At 32.7% G+C, this 20926-nt stretch overlaps 1 protein-coding gene across 1 annotated transcript; it reads right to left on the bottom strand.

Moving 5' to 3' along the window:
* Positions 1–15205: 15205 nt before the first annotated feature.
* On the bottom strand, positions 15206–19428 carry LOC147489108 (Protein kinase superfamily protein). Its single transcript, XM_086572243.1, has 2 exons — positions 18751–19428; positions 15206–16288 (listed from the first exon to the last, which is right to left on the bottom strand). Exons 1-2 carry the CDS (start codon positions 19368–19370, stop codon positions 15493–15495), a joined length of 1416 nt encoding a protein of 471 aa, XP_086428369.1. The 5' UTR covers positions 19371–19428; the 3' UTR covers positions 15206–15492.
* Between the last annotated feature and the right edge of the window lie 1498 nt (positions 19429–20926).

The following is a 20926-nucleotide window of genomic DNA, read 5'->3' as shown; positions in this document are numbered from 1 at the left end:
ATTGTCCCTTGTTCACCAACATATCATCACTTCAACTAGAAGAAGTTTGTGGGTTCAATGTACCAAATGTATCATGAAGGCAACACCCAAATTTTACAAACCTAACCACCTCGAAGGTTCACCAATCACGTCAAACCACCAAATACTTTTAGACAAGGACAAAGTAGCTATAACAATCAGAACAGAGCATTGGTTTCATCCCATTTTAACCAGAACTACCGAAATCTACCAAAGAGACCTAGTTCCACCACCCACTAGTGTCCAATCAGCTAAACCCTTCCATTATGTCTTGCACAGTAAACCCCCCAACACACATAATTGAAGCCACAATTTGACTGGATTGGGTTCAATAAAGAGCTGACATGAAAGTTGCCTGAGATACATGTACGGTTTGTTTTCAATCACTACTTTTGAGTACGAGTCTCTTTATAACATCTCTACATAGTTTTCAAAACATGATGATATAAAAATGAAAATCTTATGTCCCAGAGTAACCAAAATGATATTGGACAAATGATATTATCTTGTTTAGATTACTTTGAAAATAGTAGATTATAGATGCTTGAACAGTAAAGAAAGAGGTGAAAACAATAGATATAATACACTCAATATCGTAGAAATAAAGAGGAGTAGTCATGTTCGCCAAACTCTAGTCGTACACTACTTGGATGCAAGTTTAGATTAGAAGTATGCTTCACTAATGAGAGTGAAAACAGTAGATATGAGGTGAAAACATTGAATTTAAATTGACAAGAGAAGATATTAGAAGGGGGGGGGGTTTAATCTGCTACCCGATTCGATTGACTATTAGTTAGTATCGAATCGCTTGTTTTAGTCCCTAGTGAACACCAAGTCCTCTTAGATCAAGACTTCACTAGCATGAGAGTTTAGGTCCACCACAAATCTCTTTCGTGGTAGCTCTAAACTCTAGTTCTCTGTTATGAGCTCTATCTCTAGTTACTCATAATGAAGAACTTGAAATTCTTATTTGCAAAACAATAATACTAATGGTTAATCATCCTCACATGGCTTCATAAACCTCTTCTAATGGAGGTTTAGCCTTGTATCATTGAAATCATTACACTAAAGCAATAAAAGAAAGACATAATTGAAAAGATAATAATTAATTGAAGAACTAAGCTTTTATTGATGGGAATTAATGGTGGATACAACCTAACATTATTCTAACCCTAAAGAATATAAAAACTAATTAAAAACTAAACCAAACTAATTATTAACTAAGGCAAAAAGTATAGGAAGTGTTTAGCCTTAACCCTTTTTATATAGGAGAGGGTTAGAAATACATTTTCGTTCATGGGCCAAAAACGGGGACTTTGGGCCTCAAAAGTGAGCCCAAAGTTCATTAGGTTAAGTCTAAAGAGGCCACAGCTACTGAAAATTACTTTTATGCCATTTTCGTCCACTTTTATAGTTCTAACTAGATTTTGAACCCGGGCATATGCTCGGAATCTTTTAGGTATCTTTTGTGATGTAAAAGAAATATTTTATTATGATAGTTTTTATATTTAAAAATTTATGGTCTAATTCAAGCACAAAATGTGTATGGCTTTTTCGCGTAAGACTCCTAACAGTATAAGCAACTAACCCAACCAATGAGGCAGTGACCCACTACTAATTTTACTATCATCACTTGAAGTTTCCAAGTTGAAGTAGAGTTTACAAAAAAAAACTTTTAAAACCATTATGCTTATTCTTGTGACTTGCATTGCTTGGAAAGATAGTTTGCAACCAGATATGTCATCCCTCCAAACCCCAAAAACATTGCACGTATATATTATTCCAATTGCAGTTTTTTAGTACTGCCAACTTGTTTCATATGTTTGAATTGAGGCTATTGAAAGTCATATCGGATTCAACTTACATATAAACCGACTTTAATAACTGGTACTTTAATAGGCTTTGGGTTTGGCTATTGTAATTGGTCCAAACTTAGTTGTTATTAGAGTGAAGAGTACATGTCTCTTAAGTTAGAGCATGTGTCCTGGTGTCTCCTATTTTGACCTTTTCTCGTGAAACCCGTGTCCAATTTTTTAGTTGAAACTTGAAACTGAGAATGAAGTTATTACTTAGTTTCTCTTTGGATTAATTTGAAGTTATTATATTCTTTTTGGATTTTTAAATTCCTTTTATGTTCTTCATCAGTTGCATTCGTCTCCTTTAACATTTTTTCTTCGTTCTTGACAGTGTTATTGCAGGTATTTATTTGATATATTTGTTTTTAAATACATTTTTTAGTTCAATGAGTAAATCCGTTATAGAGAATTGGCAATTGATTAAATATATAGTAATGTATAGTATATTGTTGCATTGTTTATTGTTTCCTTGGAAATATACTACTTCGCTGACCATCCCACCTCAGCACCTCTTTAACCTGTCCAGTATTTTAGTTCACAGTAATGTGATATAAGTAATGGTTCGGTTGTCGAATTGTTTAAGTAACATTGATGCTATGGGATGTTATGAGAAGCCCATTCTTTTTTTGTTTAGATTTTTAAACTAATAGGCCAGATAAGTTGTTTATGTTCCTGTGTGGGCCTATTATATTAGAGAAAGAAAATTTTGTTCTCTAATCTTTATTGTACTTGGTCATGTGTAATTGTGTATTACTATATTAGTGTATATCATTATATTGTATATTTGCATGTATGTTGCTTTGAGTAATCAGTATACATGCTCTAGTTTCTACATCCAAAATAAGGTCAAATCATTAATGATGTCTTATTCTCACATTTTAATGATTCAACTACATTGTCCAGATAATTTAGATATATATCTCAATCCCTGTATAGATGGTGTTCTTAAAACCGCCACATACAATTGCCCATGTGTGAAAACTATATGGATTCACATGAATTTCCAACCTGAATTTCCTAGTACCTTAGAAAGCAGTGGAGGATCTTTATGATTTTGTCAAGTCTTGTGCTATTGGTATTAGAATGTTTTTGTCAAAAAAGTTGGGAGAGCTTTTGGAAGTTTCAAGTGTCCTTCCTGCTGTCAATCAAGTAGAATGCCACCCAGCTTGGCAACAGTCTCAGTTGCGTGCATGGAGTACACCTATCCGTGAGTTATAACTTTTAAGGAACTTAAGCTTCTAACTTTAGTATTATATCCTTCTTTTCAGAGCTTTTTTCCATATCTCATGGCCTTCACTTTGCAGGGATATTAACCATTATGTTCTCCTAGTTCAACATGGCTAAAGAGTATTGTGTGTATGCATCTAAGATTAAGTATGGTGTCAGAGAAATTATTGAAGACTCCTGCACAAATTGCTCTTAGTTGGGGACTCCAAATGGGTAACAATGTGTTGCCTAAGAGGCATGGATGATGGAGAATCTTTACTGCTTTGATTGGTCGATTCCTGAAGACTTTTTTGTGAAGTTCTCTGAAATTGAACAAGCAATAACTTATCTCTTGTAATACTTTTCTAGAATTGTAGGTAGTTTTTGTTCTTAGTGTGCTTTGACTACACTTAATCAATCATTGCTTGCTGTCCACTTATGCATCTGAAGCCATTTATTATTTCTTATTATTCAGAAAATAGGATCCTAACATGTTAGTTATTCACTTGTGCTTATTGACTCGTCTTCTACTTATTCGGTTTTGCTTTTGGTGGTGTTGAACATAAAATTAATCTATAATTTCTAGACATCAAAATTACTTATGTCATAATAGGTAGTACTATTTATGTCTTGATGTGGTGGTCAGACACTATATATTAAATTTGTTTTTTGTTTTGAAGTAACTATAAACTTACAAAATGCATGGTTGCATGACAATATTTTGATGCATTGAGTGATAAGGTGTTGCAAAAGATTGGTTTGGGAATTGATACGCAAGGTAATGTCCATAAGGAGTCCAATTCAACAACCGACTTTATAACTTAGTTATAATGAAGAAGTTAATATATAGTGTTCTTCTCCTACCCGTATTGAGTGATAAGGCGTATGTCTACCGAGTCGGGTTCTTCTCTTACCCGTATCGAATAGAACATGCTGAGCAAAATCCGTAGTCATCTATCTCCCTTGTTTGATTTCTTTTCTATTTTATTGCATTTCATATATTAGAGGACCTATATTTGTATTTAGTCCAATAAAAAATGATTCTATCATTGATGTATCCGCAATTCAATATGGACGGATATATACCACAAATATATGTCTCTCTTACTCTAATTTTTCCATATAATTTTTTATTACTTGAACGGTTGATTGCTTCTTTTTTTTTTTTTTTTTTTTTTTTTTTTTTTTTTTATTTTTATTCCGCCTTATCCCTAAGGCTAATAAGATTTAAACTTCCCCTATATATCAAGAGTTTCCTGATATAAAATGCCTCATTTTGATAGATTTTACGTTTAAAATTTTTACAATCTAATTCAAGCACAAAATGTGATGCTTTAGTTAAACCCTTCAATATACAAAATGTTTTAACTACGCATTTGGTAGCAACTCCTGACACCACACGGGGCCCCCCAACTAATACATCATATCACAATTAATCTATGTAGGTACAAACTGTAGCAAACACTTATAGTAGTAAAAACTTATAAGTTATAAGTTATAAGTACAAAATATTCAAGTTTTTTTTATCTCCAGTCCCCTTAATATTAAACTTGATAGCTTAATTCAAAATTTTTTTGCCATCTCAACAATTAAGAGCCTCCTTGTGTATTTGCCCTACTTAATTTATCTTCTTCTTTATTTTCTTCTTATAGATTTTGAATAAATTATGGTCTTTTTTCAAGTTACAGTTGGTCGATCTCATCCCTAGTGGTATTCTGGTCACCTGTAAATATTTCTAAATAGGTATTTATTTGGACCAAGTGTGTTATATACTCCAATGCGCCTATCATCAGTCTATCCCATATGTCCCATTCCCCAAACCCCTTTGAAGTCAAAGCAAAAGCCTCATTTCCAATCAAGGTTTTTATGATGTTATATCAAATGGATTCTATGTTAAAATGGAACCTAGACACGTACAAAACATAGTTTTTAGACTTTTTTTTATGATTTTTTGACAAACACACACTTAGAGAAATTATATAATAGGAAAACACAAAACGGGACTCAATTATACGCTAGGCAACACAACTTCGTTTGCTTAATCTTTGGTTCCGATCAAAAGTTTACTTAACTGGCAATGAGGTTACTTGGCCACAACAATAATGATCTTATTTTTTTTAATTCCAATATGAAATATCAAAATCTATTCACAGGGGTGGATGGAGATGTCTTGGTGCCAAGTCTTGCTTAATTCAATGCAATGGTGGTCATTCTTTTATAACTTTGAATTTAATGAGTGTACCATTTTAAGTCCCATTATGCACATTTATTTTGGTAGTGTCAATGCCTATAATTTTATGATGACATAATCTTTGTTAGTTAAACATAATTATTTTTTCGGAATTTGTGGGGTAATTTCTTTTCTATTTTTGAGAAAATAATAGCTAATTAAAAATAATTATGTTTTAGGAAATAATTGTACATACTAATTTGAATTTCACTTAAGTTGGGAGAGTTGTACTAAAATAGTACCTCTCGTTAAATAGCTTATGTTGATCTTTAATTCCAACATTGAAAAAAAATCTATATACGTACATAATTTGGGGGGTAATAAGATCATGTTTCCTATTTTTTAGGAAATAATTGATATATTCTTTATACGTACGGAATTTGTGTGGTAATTTCTTTCCTATTTTTGAGGAAATAATTGATAGTTAGTATTTTTTTTTTTGGAGGAAATAATTGCTAGTTAAACATAATTATGTTTGCGAAAATTTGTGCATACTAATTTGAATTGCACTTAAGTTGGGAGAGTTGGTAGAGATAAGTAGGAACTCTTTTGGAAAGTATAAATTGAATAAAACTCTCTAAAGAGTCAATGTGGCATGGTAGAAAACATTGTAGAAAGCCACGTAGGAGAGAGAAAATGATATCACTCATATTTGAATGCCACCTAGGAGAGAGAAAAATCTCTTTTAGAGGTCTTTGCTTTAGTATATAGATAGTAGATTGGGACAAGGCCGGGTCCATTGGAAATCTGATTCCGAGCCGGTCGTTTTGACATAAAGTAGGCCCAATTCCAAGGCACGAGTTCAAATATACGGCCTGTTGAAGTTCTGTTGACTTTTCTGTCGTTTTTCTACTCGGATTAACTTTGACTGGGCTTGAAAAAGGTTTTTCTCCATGATTCTTGGGCTTTAAACATAGAACATCCTCGGCAATCATCTTAACTCATTTTCCATGCAAAAGTGGTGTTTTTAGTCACCTAATCAACTTCAAGTCCTGAAATGCACAAAAACACATAAACAGTACTAACTCTTATTTATTATAAACATAATTGGCCTAAGTAGAGTACTATTAAGGGGTTTAAACTACACATTTGAGTGTTTATCAACAAATGCATGATTTTATCTTATTGTAGAAACCTTCTATATGGTTAGAGATATATTTAGATTGAGAAAAACAATTATTTTAAACACACACACACACACACACACACATTACATATAGATAGTTGTTTACATACTTGCATTTCCCATCTTTTTATTTCTTAAACTTCTAGTATAATTATGCATGTATGTTTAGTATTCATAGTAGAAAAATTATCTCTAGTACAATAAACCATGTATTTCTCGTTCTATATCAAACAACCCACGCCCCAAAACTTATTTGGGGGTGGCGTATTTTCATAATGAAGAACAAAATACAAGTGTATCGCCATTTTTGCTTATGTTTCTATGGTAATCTTTTTCCTTAACTCTTCATACTTTTAGGACAAAACATATTTCTATTTGGGGGTGGTATAATAACATTTTGTAAAAACTAGGCATTTTCGATCTATAACAGTATATTTCTTCCTTTCTAAAAAAAAAAAAAATTCAAAAAAGAACAAAAATATATATTTTTTGTTTAGTATTAAAAGTCTTATTTTCTTTTTTCTATGATGAATAAAAAGTGTAGAAGTCTTATTATAGCAATAGAGTAAGGATTCGTTCTTCGAACTTAGACTAATATACGTACAATAGTTTCTGCATCTCTTCATGAATGGCATGCATAATCATTTATTTGTATATAGCAGTGACTTTTTGAGACCACGTTAGAACAATTAAGTTCCATATCCTATGAGAATCTAGCCAAAAGCCTCATCTGAATGATTATTGAGTGATGACACAAAGTATGTCCAGATATAAAGACCACACGTCCACTTGCTTGATCACCACGCCATATCCTATGAGAGAATTTAGGTCATTTTTGGATCGATATAGCCAAATAAACGTTAAAAATCTAAAAAGATAGTTTTCCTTAGTTACCCTTTTTGAACATTCACCATTTTCTAAAAGCCTTTTTATTCTTCGCTATAAACCCCTAACCCGATACAACACCCAATGAAAAGCTTAATTACCTAGTTGACGATTTGAGAATTGGATGGATATCAGAAAAAAAAAAAAAAAAAAAAAAAAAAAAAAAAAAAAAAAAGAAAAGAAAGATCCATAAAAAAACCAAAACTCCAAAAAAAAAGGGGAGTAAAAAATCGAATTTCCCAAAAGTTCAAAATCAAAAGGAGACGATATCAGAAACAAAAGCAAAGTTAGAACTCCCAAATTTCAAAATCATATGGAGTCACAAAGCTACAAGGCTAAATAATGAATCACAATTCAGAAGAAAAGAACAAAACGAGGTTCTTCTCTTGTTACAATTATCTTAAAGACCCAATTTCTCAACTTATCATATTTTTGTTTTTCCCTTTCTTTTCTTTCTAAACCATCACCCTAGCCCCTGTAACTCCTAATAAAAGACCTCTATCTCAATTAGGAATAAGATGGTGTGATAGTAAGTGGCAAGTGTGATCAATCGACCCCGATTTCCTTTGGACGTCATTCGTGTTTGGGATGAATATAAATGCCCACTGCATTTGAGAGAACGAAACTTGAGTGAATCTATCAGAGAGTTGTGATTGCAACACACCCCTATGAGAACCCACCTTAAGGACGCTTTTCAAAAGTCTCGTAAACGACTCTGCTTTTGCATTTCATTGCTCATGTTTTGCACATTTATCTTTAGATGATTAAATTACTGTACATATGTTATTCTAAGTTCAAAGGAGTTTGTCCTTATTCCCCACTAATGAGATGTATGAACTTCTAAGAATAAATAAGGAAACAAGACCCTTTATACTATATAGAAGAAATTTGTGAGTACCTTCACTGGAAAACTCTCACGAGGCTTAAAGCTCGTTCACTAGGGAATTCCTAGTGATTTAAGGCCTTGTTGCATATGGTCAATGCAATCACACTCCGCAAAATGAGATTAGTATAACTTATAATAAATCACTCATTTGTGATCTTAGTTGTTCTCTCATCTTTACTTGAGGACAATGAAAATGCTTTTTAGGGGTGGTGATCAGCTCCCAAATGTGCGTTTTATTAACCTTACATTACTGCATTACAGCCCTTCTTACGCATAATAAAAAGACAACTCATAGCTTTTATTGTTTTTTTTAGGTTACAGAGAAATTCAGACCACTTATCATAAAAGTTGTGTCTTAACACCAAAAGTAGCCTTAATTACGCTTATTATGAAGACTCAAAGCTACTACAAAAAATACTAAAAAAGTCAAAGTCAAAGTCAAAGGTCAAAGGTCAAAGACTCAGAACCGAAAAGTTGAAAGTCAAGTCTTTAACTCTGAAGACCAGAGATAGATGTCCTTGACACAAAAGAATGCTTTCTTTAAAATCTATCTTGATCAAGAAGAAATCAAAAAGCAAAAGCATAAAGCGAAGGGTGAGGTGTCTCAAATGTAATGGAAAAGGGCAAATCAGTCATTTGTATAAAGTAGGGGTATAAGAACTAAAGGTTAAGGAGAGAGAATGCACCTAGACTTATTCTAGTGTCATGTAGGATTTAATTTCTAGTCTTTTTTTTTGTTATATTCATTTACTTTATTGTTTTTCATTTTCAATTTTGTTATTTACTTTATGTTCTTCAATCAATCAATCATTTCTTATTTGTTGTTATTTCTTTCAATCAATCATTTCAATTCATTCATTTCAAGTTTGTGTTCTTTCAATCACTTAAACAACTTAAGCTTTTTCAATGTTCTTTATAAACTAGTTAACCAATACAATCCCAAACTAAAGAAAACTACCTTCCTTTCTTCTAAAACTCCCATCATTCAAGCTCCAAACAATTTATGGTGAACCACATCAACAAGTTTGAAATACTCACACTTGATCTACTTCAGAAAACTCTCCACTCATAAGGCAAGTTGACCTTCCAAATCTTGAGTTGTCTCTAGCAGCGTTCTTTCTAAGAGCCTAATAATAATTGGTATCCAAGTTCCAGACTATTGAGGGCCATCACACAAACAAATAGAAAGTGGAAATCCACTTGAATTTCTTTTTGACCAATCTGTGTTTCCAATATTGGCTGCAATGGGAAAGGCAATATGTAATCACAAAGTATTCCATTTCTACTTACAAAAAAAGAAAAAAATCATATAGATAAAACAACTGATGCAATAATTTGATATAAAACATTTCAGACTATTCAGTTTAATATCAATTTTTTCTTCCTCCGATAACAGAGCATAAGACCATCAATCAACATGGAAAATCAATCGTACTTATAACTCATTTTTTAGGAATACAACATTCTACGATATCTAGAAGTCAACTTACTGGTTATGGTATTAACTTCTACCTTTCTGTAGCAGCTATGTGCTTGTCTTCTCTTAGCCTCGTAACTATCTTTCATCCTGGATGCAAGTGTAATCCATGTTTCTCAATGACTTTCACATACAAAATGGTTGAGTGAGTTATGTTATTGCAACATGCATCAACAGGGACCAATACTCTACAACATTGTGCAACGCCGCATATATAGAGATAAAATATTGAGGTGGTTTGCCCATACAACATGTTCCTCCAAGAGAAAGGTAGGCTTATCAAAAATAATTCATAGTTAGAAAATACCTTAGAGTAATCACTTTCAACAATCAATCAGAATAGAAAAATACTTTTAAGATTGTGTTGTGATTCATATAGGTGATATACTTAATATAATGCACACATTGGCTGAGATGGTGTCTCATATGCAGTGTATACTAATAACAATCCCCATTGTAACTGCAAATATTGAGGATGAGAAGGACACAGAGTCCAGCAGCATAAGCTGGAATAAATCTACTTTGTTCATTGAAACAAATTTTCATATTGTACCTCTCCATCCAATTCAAGCCACCCATTAATAAGTTTACTTGGAAATGAGATATAACTGCAGATGACTGACATACCTTATTTAGCTTTGCCTCCACTTTTCTTAGCTTAATCTTTAACTCCTCAATATCCTCGGCCAGCTTGGATTCCCCCTTAGCCTCAACTACTCTCCCATCATCCACATCATTAGTTATGTTCAACTCTTCAACATCCTGTTTCAACTCCTGCACATTCTTGAGTAGGGGTGTGCATAAAATCGGCTGAACCGATAAAACTGACCAAACTGGTCAGTTTTGGGTCGGTTATGTTTATTAGTCGGTTCGGTTCGGTTAAGTATATGTGAAAACCGATTGGGTCGGTTTGGTCCGGTCATCAATTTAGTCTCAAACCTAACCCGAACCAACCCACTATATATAATGTATACTAAAATATACATATTTAATTGATTTAATTTAAGAATATGTAAAAACTGATCGGTTCAGGTAAATTAATATCGGTTAAACCAAACCCAGTCGGTTCGGTTCGGATATCGATTCAACTGGAAATTAGTTCGGTTCGGTTTGGTTCGGTTAGTATAACCCAGCTGGTTCGGTTCGGTTCTAGAATAGCATAAACCGATATGGTCGATTCAGTGGTCGGTTTAGTCCCAAACCGACCCGTGCACACCCCTATCCTTGTACTTTCATGTCCATAGCAACCTACTAAAAGGAAAAATCCAACTTCTATATGATGATTTCCTATAAGAGATATAAGTACTCTAATATAATATACATTACAAAATGAAAAGATTACGGGATATTAATCATACTGGAGAATGGGATCAGCTGAGGAGAACGACTCTCAGTTTGCTCTCTTCGATGTGTCTTTCATTATCTTTCATGAACTAATAAAAAAAACACGTGAAAATAGTAAGAGCAATGAAACAAATCAAAACCTGAGAACTTTTCATACTCACCAAGCTACTGGTGATTTCCTCCTCTTTTGTCTTAGAGAAGACTCTGATACTAATCAAAAGTCCTTACGAACCCCTTCTACTAAACATGCATCCAATCTACTGTATTACTCAAACAAAATGAAACCAAAGAAAATAAAATAATAATTATATAATATTGAAACACTAAAGGAAAGAGAAAGGAATAAGAGCCATAAAGGTATATATAATAATTGATGAAACCAACCTGAGAATTGCGAAAGCGACGATTGAATAGTTTCTTCTAGTTTTACCACATCAAAGGACTTGACTGTAGATAATTGAAAGCAAAATAGAGTTTCAAAATAATGTATTTAAAACAAACTTAGCGAGACATTCTAACAATCACTTAAAATGTAGTAACACACTCAAGTGCTCTTCTAGTAATTAAGCTAAAGATCATTTCGGGATACATAGAACCATAAAGTCCAACAAAAAACTTTTTCTACAAACAAAAAGTACTAATAAAGTAAAGTCTAGCTATGTTATTTAATTTCTTCTAAACATGCTACTTTTCAAACCCAGTGTTGAGTAACTTATTGATGTGGTAACCACACTGAAAAGCATATTGATGTGTCTATATTAATTTGAATGTGTAAATCAAAATTTTCAAGTGTGTCGCTAGTGCATGTCAATAGTTCATTAAACAAATTGTGAAATATAGACAACACACTAAAAAAGATGTATATTGTGATTTTCTTTGGTTCTACTTTAGCCAATTTGCTCCAAAACTTAAAATGTCTAAAATGATAAAATAGAGTTTCAAAATAATGTATTTAAAACAAACTTAGCGAGACATTCTAACAATCACTTAAAATGTAGTAACACACTCAAGTGCTCTTCTAGTAATTAAGCTAAAGATCATTTCGGGATACATAGAACCATAAAGTCCAACAAAAAACTTTTTCTACAAACAAAAAGTACTAATAAAGTAAAGTCTAGCTATGTTATTTAATTTCTTCTAAACATGCTACTTTTCAAACCCAGTGTTGAGTAACTTATTGATGTGGTAACCACACTGAAAAGCATATTGATGTGTCTATATTAATTTGAATGTGTCAATCAAAATTTTCAAGTGTGTCGCTAGTGCATGTCAATAGTTCATTAAACAAATTGTGAAATATAGACAACACACTAAAAAAGATGTATATTGTGATTTTCTTTGGTTCTACTTTAGCCAATTTGCTCCAAAACTTAAAATGTCTAAAATGATATTTTAATCCAAAAATATTTTAAACTATCAAGAACTATAACTCTTCTCAAACTATTTGAGTGAAGATAAACCTGTAAGCATTGATTTTGTAGTAAGTCAATTCAAAGTTACTAACTTTGTATAGTACTTAATCAAAAACATATTTGTTAATCTGATAGGGCGTACATATTCGAAGTATTGAGCATAGAATTTGATATTCAGTAATTTTTCAAGATAAGGCCATTGGTATTTATTTAACATTGACCATCTTTATTCAAAGTATGTGATTCTAACCAAATATACACATTTAGAAAAAACTGGAAGAAGAAAAAGAGAAATGCCTTATTAATTGGAGAATTTTAAATCAATGATTGTGGCTTGTGCAAAAATCCCAAAAAGATGGAGGTACCCCCGTTCATAATTGCTAATCACCGTGAGATTGAAGCCCTACAATTGCATAAAAGATCATATTCAAACAATTCATATATCTAAGACCAAATCAAAAAGTTTGATAATGACATCTCAAATTTGTAAATTTACTGTAAATAAGGTTTATATAATTTACTTGTATGACGTGTTCATATCAAGTGTGCATGAACTCCGATGTTTTAGCCAACATTCACATAAAATATAATATTTCAATTTATAAAATAGGCATCTGGATAGAATGTCCACTTGATCTAGTATATTAGTCGTGGCTACTAGTATAGTTCCATTAACATTGTCAAGCTTTGTATAACTCTAAAAGAATATCAAAGAAAACTAAGATTGTAACCACTGTGATGAATAGATCTCTTTTCTTGAAGAAAACATAGTTAATCTAAATTGTATCCAATGACTTTTAGGGGGTACTGTGAGAGCAATTTAAGATTGTTTTTAACATTATATGGGTAGTGTAACACATTATGTATAAACATTTGTGATCTTTATTGGAAAATGTTTTCTTCCCAAAACAGCCATATAAGACCATGAATTTTCAAAGAATAGGTAGTAGGCAATAAGCATACATTATTTCACTACATACATAGTAGCAATTAATTAACAGGTAGAAGCTTGAAAATGATATACTAAGTAGAAGTTTACTAGCTAGTATGTGTATGCTTTCAGAAAGTATTCATGAATTAGGAGATATACATGTAACATATCCTCTTAATCTCAATATATACAACGCATTATTCTACAAACTCACCACTCAAATAGATATGGAAATTGCAATACACACACAAAAGCAACAATTGAAGTACAAAACTTAGTCAAAGGATACATGAAAACCATTCCAAGAATCTGAAACGAAAAACTGGGGGTGCATATATGCCATCTCAAAACTAAGAGATACCAAAAATTCAAGGTAAACTTTTGATTACATGAGCTAATGTAGTAATGAAGTCATGATTCTAAACATGGCTCGAATTGCTCTTAGTTTTCATGTCAAGGTCAGCAAATTAAAAACCATGCATATACCTAAAATGACTTGGTTATAAGAACTTGTAACTAACTATGACTACTAACTCGGTTGCACTTTGTTGTTGTTTATAGTTTATAAGTTAGACATATACTTGATTTTCCAGAGATTGTGAAAGATGGAAAGACCACTTTCAAACTTCAATTGTCTAGAGAATTCAGTAGCTAGTGTTTAAAAAGATTATGAGTTACTAATGAGAGGAATTACTTGCCTTCAATTCGCTTTGTAATTAGTTTGGTGCCAAATAGCTTATTTGAATATCAAAATCTCATTCAGATCTTAGGAAGCGCTTCTACTCATTTTTCAAAGGCATTATATACATTGTTATTCCATAATGAAACAATCAGAAATTCACATAAAAAAAAATGGATAGAAGTTAGAACATAAATAGAAAAGGACTCGAATTTGGATAGTAAAAAAAAAATGGAGTACCTCATATAGCCATCAGAATTGAAGAGAAGAGCGATGAGAGTTGAGGGCAGTGTCCAAGTCACTACTTCATTTGAATCCTTATATATGTTTACAATCATAACCAATGAGAGGTATTTGTACTCATTAAATACTTGGTTCAGATAATTAAGGAAAACAATCAAATGAACATATATACATTAGTTACAGATTCTTTGAATTAAAGGAAAAAAAATATATTTGTTTTGGTCGAGTATGGTAATAGGTTTTCGGTAGAATGTGTATAAGGTTTATTTGTTTTTTTTTTTAATTTTGAGGAGGTCATAGAAAATTAAGAATAGATTAGGGAGAATTAAGCAAATGCATGGAGGTGTTTCTAATTATTAACACCTTTTTTTTTAAGGAGTCTCTAATATTGCTCGATTTGGAAAATAGAGCGATATGGTGAGCAGAGAGAATATGCACGAGCTTATATATATACACATGAGCAGGTTCCGTTTACCACACTTTTTATACCATAGTTTATACCATGCCTCACAATTTTATCTACAAAATGAATTATAACATAGTTTTTTGTGAATGTATTCAACTAACCATAAATATCACATTTCTCTCTCTACACAACATTTTATACAATATCCCTTGAAAATATGAATTAAGTCTTTATTTTTTATAGATATGATCTGCACACCATGGAGATCATCTCCACAAAAATTCAACTCATTTGAAAACTTCTAACCATAAGAAAATTTGCTCTCAACCTATGAATTTTTATCAACGGTCCAGAAATATTGATTTTGTAACTCTTTTTTGGCAAATTTAGAAATGGTCAAGAGACCCGATTTTTTGTGGAGTTCATATCCATGGTGAGAACTACATCCTATCCACATTTGACCAAGTTTCTAGATAAGCCTGTTATTTATAATCGGAACAAAGAGCTTAATCGAGAATCTCAAATTTCTTCCATAATCAAAATTTTATACATGTTCTATAACAAAATGACAAAGGAAAATGAATATGTAGAACTTTTGATTTCTTGTTTGACAAAGAAATCACGACTTTAAAAAAATGTACCCTGGACAGAAATTGCCACTTTCGCAGGGATCATGAATCACGAATGTGATCAACGGCATCTATCAAATTGCCTACTTGTCATAGCAAGATAAATTAATTTTCTGGATCTGTGTATGTCTATACAAAACATTTGCAGTGTATCTTTTCCTTCACTAGTAGTAATCCACTGGTGTATCAGGGCAACTATCATCGGACACATCACGATAAATGAACGGCGGAGGAACGTATGGAGGAGTAGTGCACCTTAACAAAGCCCAATTGACACCTTGAAAGAATGAATGGTGTTTGATTGCAGTTGCACCCATGGTGGATCCCATTCTTCTTGCAGGATCTTTGATCAACAATTGTGTGATAAGATCCTTAATTGATGACCCAACAGATGGTTCTTTAGGAAATTCCAGTGCTCTAGCAACTATATTAGCCATAGTTAACTCATTATCCATACCTTTGAAAGGTGTTACTCCATACAAGAGCTCAAAAATAAATATCCCAAGTGTCCACCAATCCACCGCATTTCCATGTCCTTCACCTGATACAATCTCTGGTGCCAAATATTCATGTGTGCCAACAAACGACATGGACCTCACATCAATGGGCTCTGAGACAAATTCAGGCCCACCGCGATGAGCTTGTTTCTTCTTACGCCTTTGTTTTTTGCGAAAACAAGAGACAGCGGGCACAATGCAACTGGGTAGGATACACGAAGAAGAAGTAAATGGCGGTGGATCGATCTGGTGGTTACCCGATGGTGGAACCATTGATGATGTTTGAGTGGATACAATCTGAGGTGTTGATGTTGAACTATCGCATTTTAGTGAAAGGTCAAAATCAGTCAACATTATATGACCATCAGCTCTTACTAGCACATTTTCAGGTTTAAGGTCACGGTATACAATTCCCAACATGTGGATGTATTCAAGGGCCACCACCACCTCAGATGCGTAGAACCTGGAAACATATAGAAGTTGCAGTTAATTAATTAATTAATTAAGTCAAATGGAGAATTAAAAAAATGAAATAATTAAATCTTGCACGAGGGGTTCCAGTGACTAATTATGTACTCATAAGAAGACGCTTAGATCAAGACTGGAAAGTATGTATTCATATGACGGGACAAGTATAGTTTACAAATGCAATAATGCCCCTTAAACACGGCAAAATAATTGCAAGAACTGGAAGGTAGCAAGCTCATGTAAAGGCATACTTCATGAATATAGTAAGATTTGTTTTGTAAGATTTGTTCTTTTCCTTCCTCTACCGGACCTTATCATTTATCATGTTTATATTGTTATCCTGAGATGGGAAACAATCTTATTATGAATTTCAACATATATTGTCAGGACACAGGATTGAGGGGTGGAGCTAAGATACTAATCAAAGAATCGCAAAGTTACTGAAAAAAAGAGACACAATGGAAAAGTTATCTAAGGACTCCAGTGGTTTCAGATTGCTCTAAATTTTAGTTAAGCATCAAAATCAAAGTCAATACCAGTGAATAGAAATTTTAATAAGGTTTTAGCAGCCCATATTAAGTTTGTCCGAGATTAAAATATCCAGTCTTTGCCTTTTAATGAAATAATTTTAGTGCCCACATGGTTTCTAAGGAAATCACAGTTAATGGACCATGTCCAAAGAAATGGATACGTGCAATAAAAAGGAGTTTCTCATATCATGCCAAAGCTAAAGTAGAATCCACAAAAGTGAAAAGGATCCATGGATTCCCAACACGAAGGAATAGAAATTTCGACGAAAGACATAAAGTTTTTAAAGAATAAGCTCAATAAAGTAAAAGATAAAAGATCAAATTTAAACTACTCAAAATGAGGTTTAACAGTCACAAAGACCCAAGTTATAAATGCTTGGGTTTCACAAAATCCCCAAGTATGGCATTATAAATTGGGCGCTTAACTCTTTTGACAAGTGAGTATTTGGTGTAGTCCTACGGTTCCCAGTTCCTTCCTAGGAAAAGTATTTGGTGCTGTTTCAACTAATTGACCCTATTGTAGAAAAAGAAAAAAGTTTCCAAAAGATCTAAATATTCAAGAATTTATTTATGAGAGTTTCTACTCACACTCCTTCTATAATTCTTTGGGACTCTATTTTCTATGTGGCATCCAAATCCCACTTTCACTTTTCAAAAATAAAAAAACAAAAAACAAAATAATAACTAATAACTTACCTAATTAAATAACTAAAACAGTAAATACTAACAAATAAAAATAAAAAAAACTTACCAATATTTCCACAAACAAAAAATAAATAAATTAAAGAAAGAAACAATCTTACTTAATGCCAACAAAAATTGAATAATGTTAATTATTTTTCTTTTCTACTGTATCTTTATCTTAAGTCACACCATTTTCATATTCCCATCATCTTTCTTCATACATTTTTTGTTCAAGTCAATAGATAGAGAACAAAAAAAAAAAAAAATCAAAATTAATATAAACTAAAGTGATAAAAAGTGGAACTTTGTAACGAGAGAGAGATGATTGATAATGAAGAAGCTGAATTTTTTGGGTGTCGGTTTTGTTTGGTCGTTGGTTTTTTCTTTCCTTTTCTGTTTGATGAAATATAGGTAAGTTTTTGGTTATTTATTTGTTAGTATATTGAGTTGTAGCTAATTAATTGGGTAAATTATTAGTTATTTATTTATTTCTATTTTTGTTTTTTGATTTTTGAAAAAAAAAATATAATTTGGATGCCACCTAAGATATGGAGTCTAAATAGATTTTTTGTTTATTATATTTTCCAAAAAATATAAAAATCGCATAGAAAAGAGTAATTCCAAAAGAGTCCAAAGACCAAAGAAAAAGAATTACTCTTTTCCAATAAAAAATAAATTTGATATTGTTTGTTCACCCCCAAATAACTTGTTAATTATTCTATTGGATCACCACTCTACTACTAGTAGTAATAACTACATCCATTTTACTTTTAAAATTCGAATCAGACTCTTTAAAGGGACTCCCTAATTTTGAAATAGAATTCTTGATTTTCTATATCAGTATACAAAATAGTACATCTTTTTGAAATCTTATTTCCAATAATACTACTTACCTTAATCACAAATGAAATCAATTCAGTTAAGAAAATCAATTAAATATCCAAAATACTATTTTAAAAAGTCCACATTCCACAGTTCCCATAAATAAGCTTATAAAATATTCGTCGGTAACAAAAAATGCAAAAATACTCTATCAAATCAGGGAATAACAACGTTTTTCTTTCACAAGCGTTCCAGCAGACACAAAAGACCCACAACCCTTGGACGACACGTGTTAATGGACCCCAGTTATAATGCATCACTTTCATCAAAATGGTGATCCAATGGCATATATACATTAATGCATAACGTTAACAAAAATATATCACATGCTAACGGCAGTAATATAGTTAAGTAAATGTACCTGACTGCGGTTTCGGTATAGCGTTTACCGGGTTGTCGTTGCCGGAGAACATGCAAATCTCCACCGGGACAAAACTCAGTTAATAAACAAGACCATCTATTTGATTCCAAACAAGCATAAAGTGTAGGCAAAAATGGATGATCTAACATTTCCAATATTTCCCTCTCTGTCCTTGCTCTTCCTTCTTTATTCCTACTTGCCAGTTCTTTCTTATCCATCACTTTGGCAGCAAATGTACACTCAGTTCGACTTTTCAGCTCGGCTAAATAAACACTACCAATATCGCCACTTCCTAATTTATAGACAAATCTTAAATCATTTAGTGCAACTGCACCATGTGTAGATTCCGATTTGATTCTTCGTATACCATCCCAACATGGGTCGTCAGAAGAAGAGTGGTGTTTGATAGAGTTGGAAGATAGACTTAAAGCTGCAGTCCACGTTGTTTCGGACCCCGAACTTGTGCTTCGGTTTATGTCCGTTGTTGCAGTGGAGTTGAAACTTGTGCAGTTTAAGTCGTCAGCTAGATCTTCATCCAGCCATGGTTGTTGTTGTGATGGGTATTGAGGTGGAGAGGAGAGTTTTTGAGGTTGTGGTTTAGAGTCTTCTTCATTTTCCATGTTTTTGGGGCATGGAGAGAAAAAGAAAGAGAAAGTGAGATGGTAATGGAGTGGAGGGATGAAGGCTTTTTGAAGAGTGGGGAGTGGATTGTATTGGTTTGGGCCGGCAAAGATGGGCTCCAGTTATTTACGGGGTCCACTTGCGTTTGGAGGTTGGGTTTTATATATATGGGTGTCTATGATGGAATAACAATCATTTTATTTAAATAAGTTTCTTTATTTGGAATTGGTGTGTAGTTAGTACGTTACCAAAAGAATAGTTCGAAATTGATATGTGATTAACAATTTAAGCTTTGTGTTTAAAAAAATTTCTTAATATAAAAGCTCCATTGATTCTTTCTGTTTTTGAGCTATTATGCGTGGGGTGGACATTTAGGTTGTTGGTCTTTGTCTTCTAGCTTGGCTAGTTTTTGTTTGTGGGTACTGTTTTGTTTTTTTTTTATAGGCGCTAATCATCAATTTTAGAGGCCTGTATTGAATATTGATCAGTTGTGAAAATAAAAGAAAAAAGATCTATCCCCCGAATTTTTATATGAAAGAAAAGATGGCTTTGAAATATGTATGCATCTTAAAGACAATATTTCAATACACTATCACACAAGCCATACTTGGAAAAGGTAACACCGTATGAGAGGAATTGAGGAAGGGCAAGCCCATGTACAACTCTGAACTTCTGAAGTCTCAACATAAGTGACCGGTACGGTTCAGAATGTTTACTGTTTACATATACCGGAATGAGACTAGCACTTATCAACAAATCACGTTTGCATCTTTGTTTAGTTTTCTAATTGGACTAGATTAGGGAATTGTTCTACTTTGTCCCATATCTTTCGTGTTAATCCTTAATACAAATACAAATGACGCAGTCAATTGTCTAGTCACCTTTAGTTCTTCCATCATTTCTCATTCCGTGTAATCACTTTCGAAAATAGTTTATAGAGATGCACTAGAGTTAGAGAAAGTTATTGTTCATGTGCGGTTGTCGCATGAACTTGTTTTTCAAACTCTTGCTTCATTGTTCAAACTTCTTGTTTAACTCTAAAGTATATATTTGTTGTTAGATTAGTTCAATAATACTGCTTTTAAGTTGCCATTTGGAGAGAAGTACATAACTTTAGCTCTCTTTTTTTCTCTGATTTGAACATAACTTTAGCTTAAGAGCTGTAATCATTCTTGAATTCCTAGAATAAAAGTTCATTGCTGTCAAATTGAAGATACGTACTTTTAAAACTTAGACCAAGTAGACTTCCACGAAAAAGTTTTGGATTATGCCCTTTCGATCAAGAAAAACAAAGTTTGACCTCATCAAACACAGTACTGTACACAAGATTGTTAACTCTCCTAAGTCAAACCGGGCCGGCCTTGAAATCCAATAGGCCCTATGAAAACCTCTCTGAAAATATGGGCCTTTTTTTTAATTTTTTTTTAGTGTTGTGGGCCTTTTTGTAAATGGATTCGGTAGGTTTTTTTTATCACTATAGTAGGCTTTTCTAAAGATAATGGGGCCTTTGAATTTGGTTTATTATTAGGGGCCTATGCAAGGGCTTAGGCAACAT

Source organism: Coptis chinensis, chromosome 7 (assembly GCF_015680905.1).
Source record: "Coptis chinensis isolate HL-2020 chromosome 7, ASM1568090v1, whole genome shotgun sequence".
Lineage (NCBI taxonomy): Eukaryota > Viridiplantae > Streptophyta > Magnoliopsida > Ranunculales > Ranunculaceae > Coptis > Coptis chinensis.
The sequence above is the reverse complement of the archived record's forward strand: the minus strand, read 5'-3'. Positions and strand labels throughout refer to the sequence as shown.

Bases quoted from the DNA above. Each gene is read 5' to 3' on its own strand.
- LOC147489108 (XM_086572243.1), bottom strand. From the start codon at position 19,370: ATGGAAAATGAAGAAGACTCTAAACCACAACCTCAAAAACTCTCCTCT. The intron at 16,289-18,750 runs GTACATTTACTT...ATATGTTTCCAG, and splicing joins TATACCGAAACCGCAGTCAG to GTTCTACGCATCTGAGGTGG.